General features: G+C 33.0%; 1 protein-coding gene across 8 annotated transcripts in view; it reads right to left on the reverse strand.

Annotated features, from left to right (window-relative positions):
- The window catches only part of LOC143256392 (peregrin-like), a 75,820-nt gene that overhangs the window by 47,133 nt on the left and 9,645 nt on the right, over window positions 1-19,042 (reverse strand). For all 8 annotated transcript variants that reach the window (XM_076513575.1, XM_076513579.1, XM_076513581.1 and 5 more), the window contains exons 4-6: window positions 8,525-8,840; window positions 6,018-6,157; window positions 5,584-5,732 (exon numbers count right to left, since the gene is read on the reverse strand). In XM_076513575.1, coding sequence (XP_076369690.1) covers window positions 5,584-5,732; window positions 6,018-6,157; window positions 8,525-8,840 — 605 coding nt within the window. The remainder of the gene's footprint in view (window positions 1-5,583; window positions 5,733-6,017; window positions 6,158-8,524; window positions 8,841-19,042) is intronic.

Genomic DNA, 19,042 nt, shown 5'->3' on the forward strand with positions numbered 1-19,042 from the left:
TAACTTTAATGTATGGTGAAATGTGATTCGGTAACAATGGCGGCCTCCATAAAGCTGACATAGAGAGCGGATAAGGTAGATTAACGGTCGATTTCTATTGTAATATATTTTATTTATTTCCCAAATTAAAGCAAATCCTTTTAAATATCCCCTTGAAGTTATAAAGGCAAGGAGAGTGTGAGAAACTTTAAAAACCCAGGTAGTAGATTTAATACATCAAAAATTTTGGGACAAGATTTGCTACAGCGGCTTAATGGCGCTCCACTGTATCACTCTAACCTATCAAGTTAATAATCATTTCAACTTACTTAGCTATTAAATGTAAATAAACTGCAACTTAGAAAAACAATAACAGGTGTCTTCATTATCAAGGAAGTTATAAATAAATTACAGAAATGTTCAATATTTAAAATAAATGTTTATTAACACACAACAAGCTCATGAGACAAGCATATTGTGAGTAAGTTTAAGTTATAAGTACTTATGAAAACCAGGAAATTTACTACTTCCATTTTAAACTATCCTACTGTCATTCTACAGTATGAAATTTAGTTTCAGGAAAACAAAACACTGACTTTAAACCCCTAGAGAAATACCATTAAACAGAATATATGTTTGCATCCCACTACAAATAAGATCACTGACAGACTCAACTGAGAATGACCCTCCCACCATTACCACATTTGTTGTATGACACTAGATATCGGAGGTGGGATAGAAGAAACCTAATTTGCCTCTGTGCCAGAAATAATAATATGGGAATTCACACAGTAAACTAGCTTCTCAATCATAAAAATATTTTTAAACAAATATTAACTACATAAGACAGAGTATGATCACAGTATCTCTAAATGATCATAACAACGAGAAACCCATTAGTGATGCTTCAATGAGAAAAAATGACAGCATTAACTGAATGAGGTGCTTCTATACTATATTGAGAAAGAGATTAACATGGATAGAGAGTGTTACGAGACAAATATCACTAAAAGTGATTAAGTAGGGTTGAGAGAAAGGAACATGTGAGAAAAAATCAGGCAGAAACTTAGATGGACAAAGGAAAAACCCCTTTAGTATTAGCTGTAGTGTGAGAAAGTTGTCAATATATTTAGGCACTATTTCTAAACTGCTAAAAGAAGTATTGGATTTTAAGAAGAGTGTTATAAAACAGGCATAAACTATAGACTAAGTGCTAACACTCCTTCAGACCATCATAAAATAGAGTACTAATTTTTCAACGTTATCATTTAATAACAACAGCAAATTTCTTCAAAATAAACACATTCAACTGTTTATATACAAGAAAATATACTGCAAAAATTTAACAACAAACTAGCAATTAATGTGACAATATAATGTTCCAATGTGACAACATGTAGTTGAAAAAAAAACGAACTTTATGTGAGGTAATCTGTCAAATTATCTCATATCTAAACAAAACATCAAAAAAGATAACACATGGACCTGTTCACAGAAATAATTGGAGAAATAAATGGAGTACAGACTAAAAACAACAATCGATACAGATTAGTACACTACAGTAAATATCATACCTGTCTGGAGAAATAGTTGGAGTAGAGACTACAGACAACAATCAATACAGATTAGTACACTACAATAAATATCATACCTGTCTCGTGAAATAGATGGAGTAGACACTACAGACAACAATCAATACAGATTAGTACACTACAATAAATATCATACCTGTCTCGTGAAATAGATGGAGTAGACACTACAGACAACAATCAATACAGATTAGTACACTACAGTAAATATCATACCTGTCTGGAGAAATAGATGGAGTAGAGACTACAGACAACAATCAATACAGATTAGTACACTACAGTAAATATCATACCTGTCTGGTGAAATAGTTGAAGTAGAGACTACAGACAACAATCAATACAGATTAGTACACTACAGTAAATACCATACCTGTCTGGAGAAATAGATGGAGTAGAGACTACAGACAACAATCAATACAGATTAGTACACTTCAGTAAATATCATACCTGTCTGGTGAAATAGATGGAGTAGAGACTACAGACAACAATCGATACAGATTAGTACACTACAGTAAATATCATACCTGTCTGGAGAAATAGATGGAGTAGAGACTACAGACAACAATCAATACAGATTAGTACACTACAGTAAATATCATACCTGTCTGGAGAAATATTTGGAGTAGAGACTACAGACAACAATCAATACAGATTAGTACACTACAGTAAATATCATACCTGTCTGGTGAAATAGATGGAGTAGAGACTACAGACAACAATCAATACAGATTAGTAAACTACAGTAAATATCATACCTGTCTGGTGAAATAGATGGAGTAGAGACTACAGACAACAATCAATACAGATTAGTACACTACAGTAAATATCATACCTGTCTGGAGAAATAGATGGAGTAAAGACTACAGACAACAATCAATACAGATTAGTACACTACAGTAAATATCATACCTGTCTGGAGAAATAGTTGGAGTAGAGACTACAGACAACAATCAATACAGATTAGTACACTACAGTAAATATCATACCTGTCTGGTGAAATAGATGGAGTAGAGACTACAGACAACAATCGATACAGATTAGTACACTACAGTAAATATCATACCTGTCTGGAGAAATAGATGGAGTAGAGACTACAGACAACAATCAATACAGATTAGTACACTACAGTAAATATCATACCTGTCTGGAGAAATATTTGGAGTAGAGACTACAGACAACAATCAATACAGATTAGTACACTACAGTAAATATCATACCTGTCTGGTGAAATAGATGGAGTAGAGACTACAGACAACAATCAATACAGATTAGTAAACTACAGTAAATATCATACCTGTCTGGTGAAATAGATGGAGTAGAGACTACAGACAACAATCAATACAGATTAGTACACTACAGTAAATATCATACCTGTCTGGAGAAATAGATGGAGTAGAGACTACAGACAACAATCAATACAGATTAGTACACTACAGTAAATATCATACCTGTCTGGTGAAATAGATGGAGTAGAGACTACAGACAACAATCAATACAGATTAGTACACTACAGTAAATATCATACCTGTCTGGTGAAATAGTTGGAGTAGAGACTACAGACAACAATCAATACAGATTAGTACACTACAGTAAATATCATACCTGTCTGGAGAAATAGATGGAGTAGAGACTACAGACAACAATCAATACAGATTAGTACACTACAGTAAATATCATACCTGTCTGGTGAAATAGATGGAGTAGAGACTACAGACAACAATCGATACAGATCAGTACACTACAGTAAATATCATACCTGTCTGGAGAAATAGATGGAGTAGAGACTACAGACAACAATCGATACAGATTAGTACACTACAGTAAATATCATACCTGTCTGGAGAAATATTTGGAGTAGAGACTACAGACAACAATCAATACAGATTAGTACACTACAGTAAATATCATACCTGTCTGGTGAAATAGATGGAGTAGAGACTACAGACAACAATCAATACAGATTAGTAAACTACAGTAAATATCATACCTGTCTGGTGAAATAGATGGAGTAGAGACTACAGACAACAATCAATACAGATTAGTACACTACAGTAAATATCATACCTGTCTGGAGAAATAGATGGAGTAGAGACTACAGACAACAATCAATACAGATTAGTACACTACAGTAAATATCATACCTGTCTGGAGAAATAGATAGAGTAGAGACTACAGACAACAATCAATACAGATTAGTACACTACAGTAAATATCATACCTGTCTGGACTACAGACAACAATCAATACAGATTAGAAATAGATGGAGTAGAGACTACAGACAACAATCAATACAGATTAGTACACTACAGTAAATATCATACCTGTCTGGAGAAATAGATGGAGTAGAGACTACAGACAACAATCAATACAGATTAGTACACTACAGTAAATATCATACCTGTCTGGTGAAATAGATGGAGTAGAGACTACAGACAACAATCAATACAGATTAGTACACTACAGTAAATATCATACCTGTCTGGAGAAATAGATGGAGTAGAGACTACAGACAACAATCAATACAGATTAGTACACTACAGTAAATATCATACCTGTCTGGAGAAATAGTTGGAGTAGAGACTACAGACAACAATCAATACAGATTAGTACACTACAGTAAATATCATACCTGTCTGGAGAAATATTTGGAGTAGAGACTACAGACAACAATCAATACAGATTAGTACACTACAGTAAATATCATACCTGTCTGGAGAAATAGATGGAGTAGAGACTACAGACAACAATCAATACAGATTAGTAAACTACAGTAAATATCATACCTGTCTGGTGAAATAGTTGGAGTAGAAACTACAGACAACAATCAATACAGATTAGTACACTACAGTAAATATCATACCTGTCTGGAGAAATAGATGGAGTCGAGACTACAGACAACAATCAATACAGATTAGTACACTACAGTAAATATCATACCTGTCTGAAGAAATAGATGGAGTAGAGACTACAGACAACAATCAATACAGATTAGTACACTACAGTAAATATCATACCTGTCTGGAGAAATAGATGGAGTAGAGACTACAGACAACAATCAATACAGATTAGTAAACTTCAGTAAATATCATACCTGTCTGGAGAAATAGATGGAGTAGAGACTACAGACAACAATCAATACAGATTAGTACACTACAGTAAATATCATACCTGTCTGGAGAAATAGATGGAGTAGAGACTACAGACAACAATCAATACAGATTAGTACACTTCAGTAAATATCATACCTGTCTGGTGAAATAGATGGAGTAGAGACTACAGACAACAATCAATACAGATTAGTACACTACAATAAATATCATACCTGTCTTGTGAAATAGATGGAGTAGAGACTACAGACAACAATCAATACAGATTAGTACACTACAGTAAATACCATACCTGTCTGGTGAAATAGATGGAGTAGAGACTACAGACAACAATCAATACAGATTAGTACACTACAGTAAATATCATACCTGTCTGGAGAAATAGATGGAGTAGAGACTACAGACAACAATCAATACAGATTAGTACACTACAGTAAATATCATACCTGTCTGGTGAAATAGATGGAATAGAGACTACAGACAACAATCAATACAGATTAGTACACTACAGTAAATATCATACCTGTCTGGAGAAATAGATGGAGTAGAGACTACAGACAACAATCAATACAGATTAGTACACTACAGTAAATATCATACCTGTCTGGAGAAATAGATGGAGTAGAGACTACAGACAACAATCAATACAGATTAGTACACTACAGTAAATATCATACCTGTCTGGAGAAATAGTTGGAGTAGAGACTACAGACAATAATCAATACAGATTAGTACACTACAGTAAATATCATACCTGTCTGGTGAAATAGATGGAATAGAGACTACAGACAACAATCAATACAGATTAGTACACTACAGTAAATATCATACCTGTCTGGAGAAATAGATGGAGTAGAGACTACAGACAACAATCAATACAGATTAGTACACTACAGTAAATATCATACCTGTCTGGAGAAATAGTCGGAATAGAGACAACAGGAACAGCTGACCTCTTTTCAGCAAGAATCTTCCTTGCCTTTCTCATCTTTTCACGAGACTTGGCTTTAGCTTTGGCCTTTTTTAAACTATCAACTTTACCTTCGTCGTCCTCTGCCTGATTAAGAAGACATTGAAGAAGGTATGATGAAAATTTAGGAGAAAAAAGAAATAAAATAATGTTTACTTTTTTGGAACATTAAAAGTATGACATTTCGGAAAATTAATTCTACAGCATTAGGAAAATCAGTATTGAAATAAGAAACACTTGGGTTTTGTTACTTGTATCTCCATAATTTTGACTAGATTCTTATAGTGTTAAGTCTTTTCTTGCAGGTCTAATACATAGGAAACTACACAAACACCTGTACAAACATTTTGAAATACAAGTAACCATCCTTACCCCTTCATTATCTGCAGGAGTATGGACATCACAGTAGGCCGTCTTTCTAACATTGTAAGAAGTTCCATTAGCACCACTTTCTCGGACAGCTTCCATTTTCATGAATAATCCTGCCAGTTGAGCACAAGTCACGTGAAATGCTGAAAGAACAGACACATTTTGAACATTCCATTATGATGTAAATCATTTTACTTGTTCACAAGAAATATAATTAAACAAGCATTCATTTTTACGCAGTATGTTAATGGATGGAAACAGACTGCATTTTCCAACATAAAAAAATGGTTTTATTTATTCTTCAAACAAAACCAAAGAACAATTTAAGGGACTCTGCAAATGAAATCTAGTATACATTTCTTTAATAATGATAATAAGGTTGGTTAACACACTACCAACAACAGTGATGATGAACTTGGTTGACACACTACCAACAACAGTGATTATGATGTTGGTTGATACACAACCAACAACAGTGATGATGAACTTGGTTGATACACAACCAACAACAGTGATGATGATGTTGGTTGATACACTACCAACAACAGTGATGATGAGGTTGGTTGATACACTACCAACAACAGTGATGATGAACTTGGTTGATACACAGCCAACAACAGTGATTATGATGTTGGTTGATACACTACCAACAACAGTGATGATGAACTTGGTTGATACACAACCAACAACAGTGATTATGATGTTGGTTGATACACTACCAACAACAGTGATTATGATGTTGGTTGATACACTACCAACAACAGTGATGATGATGTTGGTTGACACACTACCAACAACAGTGATGATGAGGTTGGTTGATACACTACCAACAACAGTGATGATGAACTTGGTTGATACACTACCAACAACAGTGATGATGAGGTTGGTTAATACACTACCAACAACAGTGATGATGAGGTTGGTTGATACACTACCAACAACAGTGATGATGAACTTGGTTGATACACAACCAACAACAGTGATTATGATGTTGGTTGATACACTACCAACAACAGTGATGATGAACTTGGTTGACACACTACCAACAACAGTGATGATGAGGTTGGTTGATACACTACCAACAACAGTGATGATGAACTTGGTTGATACACAGCCAACAACAGTGATTATGATGTTGGTTTATACACTACCAACAACAGTGATGATGAACTTGGTTGACACACTACCAACAACAGTGATGATGAACTTGGTTGATACACAACCAACAACAGTGATTGATGATGTTGGTTGATACACTACCAACAACAGTGATGATGAACTTGGTTGATACACAGCCAACAACAGTGATTATGATGTTGGTTAATACACTACCAACAACAGTGATGATGAACTTGGTTGATACACTACCAACAACAGTGATGATGAACTTGGTTGATACACAACCAACAACAGTGATTATGATGTTGGTTACACTACCAACAACAGTGATGATGAGGTTGGTTGATACACTACCAACAACAGTGATGATGAACTTGGTTGATACACAACCAACAACAGTGAGATGAGGTTGGTTAATACACTACCAACAACAGTGATGATGAGGTTGGTTGATACACTACCAACAACAGTGATGATGAACTTGGTTGATACACAACCAACAACAGTGATTATGATGTTGGTTGATACACTACCAACAACAGTGATGATGAACTTGGTTGACACACTACCAACAACAGTGATGATGAGGTTGGTTGATACACTACCAACAACAGTGATGATGAACTTGGTTGATACACAGCCAACAACAGTGATTATGATGTTGGTTTATACACTACCAACAACAGTGATGATGAACTTGGTTGACACACTACCAACAACAGTGATGATGAACTTGGTTGATACACAACCAACAACAGTGATTATGATGTTGGTTGATACACTACCAACAACAGTGATGATGAGGTTGGTTGATACACTACCAACAACAGTGATGATGAACTTGGTTGATACACAGCCAACAACAGTGATTATGATGTTGGTTTATACACTACCAACAACAGTGATGATGAACTTGGTTGACACACTACCAAGAACAGTGATGATGAACTTGGTTGATACACAACCAACAACAGTGATTATGATGTTGGTTGATACACAACCAACAACAGTGATGATGAGGTTGGTTGATACACTACCAACAACAGTGATGATGAGGTTGGTTGATACACTACCAATAATGATAGAGCAGTAAACAGAAAATCGTCATTTTCTAATCTAATCATAAAAAAGTCAACAATGAATATTTTCACTCCCAATCAGCAACCATGGAATCAGATTAAAATGTCATACAGTACATCTCTGCACTGCGTTAGTACGACATATACAGATACCCCTCTAACCAGGTTGCATTTCACTTTTGCAGTTTGTATACAAGCTATGAGTACTACTATTTAATTTTTAACCTAGTTGTGAGGAATGTTAGCTTTATTAACATTACCTAACAATTAACGTACTTGTTTTAAAAATTATTACCTTTTTTCAAGTCCTACCTGTGTAGCAGTTTGCCTTATGACACTGGATACATGCCCCGAGCCCTCGCTGCTTGCATATATAACATGTTAATTTCCAACGAGCAGGTGGGATGTTTTCTATGCTATCAATAGGTTCAAGGAATACAGTGTTGGCAAAACACACTTCTGGGACCCACAGGGCACACACCACATGAGCCCACCTCCCACTGTCTGTCTGTTTGAAAGCACCCCCTTTGTTGGGACATAATACACAGTCAACTGCTCGTGAGGGCGACTGGAGACAGCGTCGACACAGCCACTGACCTTCAGGGATATATGGCACTCCATAACACTCCTGTGGAGAAATTCTGAGTTATAACATTTATGTTCCTGATTATAATTAACACTGAGGAGCCAAATTTGTATTTCTTTTGTATGCAAATTTAATAGTATTATTCTAAATACTAAAATACTGTTACATATAAAGTTTGTGCTATTATAACCAAACAAATATAGCTTGTATAACTTTCTGTAAGCAAAACTGAAAACACTGATCCACAAATGGTTGACGACATGAATATGTTATTACTTTTCAGTAAACCTTTGTGATATGTCACATTCTATAGTTAGACTTTATAGTACATCACATTCCATAGCTTGTGTGCATAATGTGACACATTCAACAGGAAACCTTAGAAGTGTGATACATTCAGTAAGAAACCTTCATAGTGTCACACATGCAGCAGGAAACCTTTGTATTATATCATATTCCCTGGTTAGTCTTAATAGAGTGTTATATTCTACAGCTAGCCCTTGTATTGTGTCATATTCTGCAGAAAGCCTTCACACATTTTATGATAAAGAACTGATTACAAATATCACAGAAGACAGTACTAACTTTAAACACGATGTTCACTACTTGACACTTACTTGATGAACAGACAGATTACATATATCATTGTAAAGACAGTACTAACTTCAAACAAGATGTTCACTACTTGACACTCACTTGATGAACAGACAGATTACATATATCATTGTACAGACAGTACTAACTTTAAACAAGATGTTCACTACTTGACACTCACTTGATAAACAGACAGATTACATACATTGTAAAGACAGTACTAACTTTAAACATGATGTTCACTACTTGACACTCACTTAATGAACAGACAGATTACATATATCATTGTAAAGACAGAACTAACTTTAAACAAGATGTTCACTACTTGACACTCACTTGATAAACAGACAGATTACATACATCGTCAAGACAGTACTAACTTTAAACAAGATGTTCACTACTTGACACTCACTTGATAAACAGACAGATTACATATATCATTGTAAAGACAGTACTAACTTTAAACATGATGTTCACTACTTGACACTTACTTGTCAAACAGACAGATTACATATATCATTGTAAAGACAGTACTAACTTTAAACAAGATGTTCACTACTTGACACTTACTTGTTACACAGACAGATTACATATATCATTGTAAAGACAGTACTAACTTTAAACAAGATGTTCACTACTTGACACTCACTTGATGAACAAACAGATTACATATATCATTGTAAAGACAGTACTAACTTTAAACATGATGTTCACTACTTGACACTTGATAAACATACAGATTACATATATCATTGTAAAGACAGTACTAACTTTAAACAAGATGTTCACTACTTGACACTTGATAAACAGACAGATTACATATATCATTGTAAAGACAGTACTAACTTTAAACAAGATGTTCACTACTTCACACTTACTTGTTAAACAGACAGATTACATATATCATTGTAAAGACAGCACTAACTTTAAACAAGATGTTCACTACTTGACACTCACTTGATAAACATACAGATTACATATATGATTGTAAAGACAGTACTAACTTTAAACATGATGTTCACTACTTGACACTTGATAAACATACAGATTACATATATCATTGTAAAGACAGTACTAACTTTAAACAAGATGTTCACTACTTGACACTCACTTCATAAACATACAGATTACGTATATCATTGTAAAGACAGTACTAACTTTAAACATGATGTTCACTACTTGACACTAACTTGATGAACAGACAGATTACATATATCATTGTAAAGACAGTACTAACTTTAAACAAGATGTTCACTACTTGACACTTACTTGATGAACAAGACAGATTACATATATCATTGTAAAGACAGTACTAACTTTAAACATGATGTTCACTATTTGACACTCACTTGATGAACAGACAGATTACATATATCATTGTAAAGACAGTACTAACTTTAAACAAGATGTTCACTACTTGACACTTGATGAACAGACAGATTACATATATCATTGTAAAGACAGTACTAACTTTAAACAAGATGTTCACTACTTGACACTCACTTGATGAACAGACAGATTACATATATCATTGTAAAGACAGTACTAACTTTAAACAAGATGTTCACTACTTGACACTCACTTGATGAACAGACAGATTACATATATCATTGTAAAGACAGTACTAACTTTAAACAAGATGTTCACTACTTGACACTCACTTGATGAACAGACAGATTACATATATCATTGTAAAGACAGTACTAACTTTAAACAAGATGTTCACTACTTGACACTCACTTGATGAACAGACAGATTACATATATCATTGTAAAGACAGTACTAACTTTAAACAAGATGTTCACTACTTGACACTCACTTGATGAACAAACAGATTACATATATCATTGTAAAGACAGTACTAACTTTAAACAAGATGTTCACTACTTGACACTTACTTGATGAACAAACAGATTACATATATCATTGTAAAGACAGTACTAACTTTAAACAAGATGTTCACTACTTGACACTTACTTGATGAACAGACAGATTACATATATCATTGTAAAGACAGTACTAACTTTAAACAAGATGTTCACTACTTGACACTCACTTGATGAACAGACAGATTACATATATCATTGTAAAGACAGTACTAACTTTAAACAAGATGTTCACTACTTGACACTCACTTGATGAACAAACAGATTACATATATCATTGTAAAGACAGTACTAACTTTAAACAAGATGTTCACTACTTGACACTTACTTGATGAACAGACAGATTACATATATCATTGTAAAGACAGTACTAACTTTAAACAAGATGTTCACTACTTGACACTCACTTGATGAACAGACAGATTACATATATCATTGTAAAGACAGTACTAACTTTAAACAAGATGTTCACTACTTGACACTCACTTGATGAACAGACAGATTACATATATCATTGTAAAGACAGTACTAACTTTAAACAAGATGTTCACTACTTGACACTCACTTGATGAACAAACAGATTACATATATCATTGTAAAGACAATGTTCACTACTTACTAACTTTAAACAAAATGTTCACTACTTGACACTTGATAAACATACAGATTACATATATGATTGTAAATACAGTACTAACTTTAAACATGATGTTCACTACTTGACACTTGATAAACAGACAGATTACATATATCATTGTAAAGACAGTACTAACTTTAAACATGATGTTCACTACTTGACACTTACTTGTTAAACAGACAGATTACATATATCATTGTAAAGACAGTACTAACTTTAAACAAGATGTTCACTACTTGACACTCACTTCATGAACAGACAGATTACATATATCATTGTAAAGACAGTACTAACTTTAAACACAGATGTTCACTACTTGACACTCACTTGATGAACAGACAGATTACATATATCATTGTAAAGACAGTACTAACTTTAAACAAGATGTTCACTACTTGACACTTACTTGATGAACAGGCAGATTACATATATCATTGTAAAGACAGTACTAACTTTAAACAAGATGTTCACTACTTGACACTTACTTGATGAACAGGCAGATTACATATATCATTGTAAAGACAGTACTAGCTTTAAAGAAGATGTTCACTACTTGACACTTACTTGATGAACAGACAGATTACATATATCATTGTAAAGACAGTACTAACTTTAAACAAGATGTTCACTACTTGACACTTACTTGAAACAGACAGATTACATATATCATTGTAAAGACAGTACTAACTTTAAACAAGATGTTCACTACTTGACACTTTAAACACAGATTACATATATCATTGTAAAGACAGTGCTAACTTTAAACAAGATGTTCACTACTTGACTCACTTGATGAACAGACAGATTACATATATCATTGTAAAGACAGTACTAACTTTAAACAAGATGTTCACTACTTGACACTAACAGACAGTACTAACTTGATGTTCAACTTGACAGATTAAACATATATCATTGTAAAGACAGTACTAACTTTAAACAAGATGTTCACTACTTGACACTCACTTGATAAACAGACAGATTACATATATCATTGTAAAGACAGTACTAACTTTAAACATGATGTTCACTACTTGACACTTGATAAACAGACAGATTACATATATCATTGTAAAGACAGTACTAACTTTAAACAAGATGTTCACTACTTGACACTCACTTGATAAACAGACAGATTACATATATCATTTAAAGACAGTACTAACTTTAAACAAGATGTTCACTACTTGACTTGATAAACAGACAGATTACATATATCATTGTAAAGACAACTAACTTTAAACAAGATGTTCACTACTTGACACTCACTTGATGAACAGACAGATTACATATATCATTGTAAAGACAGTACTAACTTTAAACAAGATGTTCACTACTTGACACTCACTTGATGAACAGACAGATTACATATATCATTGTAAAGACAGTACTAACTTTAAACAAGATGTTCACTACTTGACACTCACTTGATGAACAGACAGATTACATATATCATTGTAAAGACAGTACTAACTTTAAACAAGATGTTCACTACTTGACACACTTGATGAACAGACAGATTACATATATCATTGTAAAGACAGTACTAACTTTAAACAAGATGTTCACTACTTGACACTCACTTGATGAACAGACAGATTACATATATCATTGTAAAGACAGTACTAACTTTAAACAAGATGTTCACTACTTGACACTCACTTGATGAACAGACAGATTACATATATCATTGTAAAGACAGTACTAACTTTAAAACAAGATGTTCACTACTTGACACTCACTTGATGAACAGACAGATTACATATATCATTGTAAAGACAGTACTAACTTTAAACAAGATGTTCACTACTTGACACTCACTTGATGAACAGACAGATTACATATATCATTGTAAAGACAGTACTAACTTTAAACAAGATGTTCACTACTTGACACTCACTTGATGAACAGACAGATTACATATATCATTGTAAAGACAGTACTAACTTTAAACAAGATGTTCACTACTTGACACTCACTTGATGAACAGACAGATTACATATATCATTGTAAAGACAGTACTAACTTTAAACAAGATGTTCACTACTTGACACACTTGATGAACAGACAGATTACATATATCATTGTAAAGACAGTACTAACTTTAAACAAGATGTTCACTACTTGACACTCACTTGATGAACAGACAGATTACATATATCATTGTAAAGACAGTACTAACTTTAAACAAGATGTTCACTACTTGACACTCACTTGATGAACAGACAGATTACATATATCATTGTAAAGACAGTACTAACTTTAAACAAGATGTTCACTACTTGACATCACTTGATAAACAGACAGATTACATATATCATTGTAAAGACAGTACTAACTTTAAACAAGATGTTCACTACTTGACACTCACTTGATGAACAGACAGATTACATATATCATTGTAAAGACAGTACTAACTTTAAACAAGATGTTCACTACTTGACACACTTGATGAACAGACAGATTACATATATCATTGTAAAGACAGTACTAACTTTAAACAAGATGTTCACTACTTGACACTCACTTGATGAACAGACAGATTACATATATCATTGTAAAGACAGTACTAACTTTAAACAAGATGTTCACTACTTGACACTTACTTGATGAACAGACAGATTACATATATCATTGTAAAGACAGTACTAACTTTAAACAAGATGTTCACTACTTGACACTCACTTGATGAACAGACAGATTACATATATCATTGTAAAGACAGTACTAACTTTAAACAAGATGTTCACTACTTGACATATACTGTAAAGACAGTACTAACTTGATGAACACTTGACAGATTACATATATCATTGTAAAGACAGTACTAACTTTAAACAAGATGTTCACTACTTGACACTCACTTGATGAACAGACAGATTACATATATCATTGTAAAGACAGTACTAACTTTAAACAAGATGTTCACTACTTGACACTCACTTGATGAACAGACAGATTACATATATCATTGTAAAGACAGTACTAACTTTAAACAAGATGTTCACTACTTGACACTCACTTGATGAACAGACAGATTACATATATCATTGTAAAGACAGTACTAACTTTAAACAAGATGTTCACTACTTGACACTTACTTGATGAACAGACAGATTACATATATCATTGTAAAGACAGTACTAACTTTAAACAAGATGTTCACTACTTGACACTCACTTGATGAACAGACAGATTACATATATCATTGTAAAGACAGTACTAACTTTAAACAAGATGTTCACTACTTGACACTCACTTGATGAACAGACAGATTACATATATCATTGTAAAGACAGTACTAACTTTAAACAAGATGTTCACTACTTGACACTCACTTGATGAACAGACAGATTACATATATCATTGTAAAGACAGTACTAACTTTAAACAAGATGTTCACTACTTGACACTCACTTGATGAACAGACAGATTACATATATCATTGTAAAGACAGTACTAACTTTAAACAAGATGTTCACTACTTGACACTCACTTGATGAACAGACAGATTACATATATCATTGTAAAGACAGTACTAACTTTAAACAAGATGTTCACTACTTGACACTCACTTGATGAACAGACAGATTACATATATCATTGTAAAGACAGTACTAACTTTAAACAATGATGACACTTGACACTCACTTGATGAACAGACAGATTACATATATCACTGTAAAGACAGTACTAACTTTAAACAAGATGTTCACTACTTGACACTTACTTGATGAACAGACAGATTACATATATCATTGTAAAGACAGTACTAACTTTAAACAAGATGTTCACTACTTGACACTCACTTGATGAACAGACAGATTACATATATCATTGTAAAGACAGTACTAACTTTAAACAAGATGTTCACTACTTGACACTCACTTGATGAACAGACAGATTACATATATCATTGTAAAGACAGTACTAACTTTAAACAAGATGTTCACTACTTGACACTTACTTGATGAACAGACAGATTACATATATCATTGTAAAGACAGTACTAACTTTAAACAAGATGTTCACTACTTGACACACTTGATGAACAGACAGATTACATATATCATTGTAAAGACAGTACTAACTTTAAACAAGATGTTCACTACTTGACACTTACTTGATAAACAGACAGATTACATATATCATTGTAAAGACAGTACTAACTTTAAACAAGATGTTCACTACTTGACACTCACTTGATGAACAGACAGATTACATATATCATTGTAAAGACAGTACTAACTTTAAACAAGATGTTCACTACTTGACACTCACTTGATGAACAGACAGATTACATATATCATTGTAAAGACAGTACTAACTTTAAACAAGATGTTAAACAAGATGTTCACTACTTGACACTTACTTGATGAACAGACAGATTACATATATCATTGTAAAGACAGTACTAACTTTTGATGTTCACTAACACTTGACAGATTACATATATCATTGTAAAGACAGTACTAACTTTAAACAAGATGATGTTCACTACATTTGACACTTTAAACTTGTTCACTACTTGACAACACAGACAGATTACATATATCATTGTAAAGACAGTACTAACTTTAAACAAGATGTTCACTACTTGACACTCACTTGATGAACAGACAGATTACATATATCATTGTAAAGACAGTACTAACTTTAAACAAGATGTTCACTACTTGACACTTACTTGATGAACAGACAGATTACATATATCATTGTAAAGACAGTACTAACTTTAAACAAGATGTTCACTACTTGACACTCACTTGATGAACAGACAGATTACATATATCATTGTAAAGACAGTACTAACTTTAAACAAGATGTTCACTACTTGACACTCACTTGATAAACAGACAGATTACATATATCATTGTAAAGACAGTACTAACTTTAAACAAGATGTTCACTACTTGACACTCACTTGATGAACAGACAGATTACATATATCATTGTAAAGACAGTACTAACTTTAAACAAGATGTTCACTACTTGACACATATATCATTGTTACTAACTTGATGAACAGACAGATTACATATATCATTGTAAAGACAGTACTAACTTTAAACAAGATGTTCACTACTTGACACTCACTTGATGAACAGACAGATTACATATATCATTGTAAAGACAGTACTAACTTTAAACAAGATGTTCACTACTTGACACTCACTTGATGAACAGACAGATTACATATATCATTGTAAAGACAGTACTAACTTTAAACAAGATGTTCACTACTTGACACTCACTTGATGAACAGACAGATTACATATATCATTGTAAAGACAGTACTAACTTTAAACAAGATGTTCACTACTTGACACTTGATGAACAGACAGATTACATATATCATTGTAAAGACAGTACTAACTTTAAACAAGATGTTCACTACTTGACACTCACTTGATGAACAGACAGATTACAGTACTAACTTTAAACAAGATATATCATTGTAAAGTAAAGACAGTACTAACTTTAAACAAGATGTTCACTACTTGACACTCACTTGATGAACAGACAGATTACATATATCATTGTAAAGACAGTACTAACTTTAAACAAGATGTTCACTACTTGACACTCACTTGATGAACAGACAGATTACATATATCATTGTAAAGACAGTACTAACTTTAAACAAGATGTTCACTACTTGACACTCACTTGATGAACAGACAGATTACATATATCATTGTAAAGACAGTACTAACTTTAAACAAGATGTTCACTACTTGACACTCACTTGATGAACAGACAGATTACATATATCATTGTAAAGACAGTACTAACTTTAAACAAGATGTTCACTACTTGACACTGAACAGACAGATTACATATTGATTGTAAAACAGTACTAACTTTAAACAGATTACATATATCACTTGTAAAGATCATTGTAAAGACAGTACTAACTTTAAACAAGATGTTCACTACTTGACACTCACTTGATGAACAGACAGATTACATATATCATTGTAAAGACAGTACTAACTTTAAACAAGATGTTCACTACTTGACACTTACTTGATGAACAGACAGATTACATATATCATTGTAAAGACAGTACTAACTTTAAACAAGATGTTCACTACTTGACACTCACTTGATGAACAGACAGATTACATATATCATTGTAAAGACAGTACTAACTTTAAACAAGATGTTCACTACTTGACACTCACTTGATGAACAGACAGATTACATATATCATTGTAAAGACAGTACTAACTTTAAACAAGATGTTCACTACTTGACACTCACTTGATGAACAGACAGATTACATATATCATTGTAAAGACAGTACTAACTTTAAACAAGATGTTCACTACTTGACACTCACTTGATGAACAGACAGATTACATATATCATTGTAAAGACAGTACTAACTTTAAACAAGATGTTCACTACTTGACACTCACTTGATGAACAGACAGATTACATATATCATTGTAAAGACAGTACTAACTTTAAACAAGATGTTCACTACTTGACACTCACTTGATGAACAGACAGATTACATATATCATTGTAAAGACAGTACTAACTTTAAACAAGATGTTCACTACTTGACACTCACTTGATGAACAGACAGATTACATATATCATTGTAAAGACAGTACTAACTTTAAACAAGATGTTCACTACTTGACACTCACTTGATGAACAACAGACAGATTACATATCATCATTGTAAAGACAGTACTAACTTTAAACAAGATGTTCACTACTTGACACTCACTTGATGAACAGACAGATTACATATATCATTGTAAAGACAGTACTAACTTTAAACAAGATGTTCACTACTTGACACTCACTTGATGAACAGACAGATTACATATATCATTGTAAAGACAGTACTAACTTTAAACAAGATGTTCACTACTTGACACTCACTTGATGAACAGACAGATTACATATATCATTGTAAAGACAGTACTAACTTTAAACAAGATGTTCACTACTTGACACTCACTTGATGAACAGACAGATTACATATATCATTGTAAAGACAGTACTAACTTTAAACAAGATGTTCACTACTTGACACTTACTTGATGAACAGACAGATTACATATATCATTGTAAAGACAGTACTAACTTTAAACAAGATGTTCACT

Source organism: Tachypleus tridentatus, chromosome 7, assembly GCF_004210375.1.
Source record: "Tachypleus tridentatus isolate NWPU-2018 chromosome 7, ASM421037v1, whole genome shotgun sequence".
NCBI classification, from domain to species: domain Eukaryota; kingdom Metazoa; phylum Arthropoda; class Merostomata; order Xiphosura; family Limulidae; genus Tachypleus; species Tachypleus tridentatus.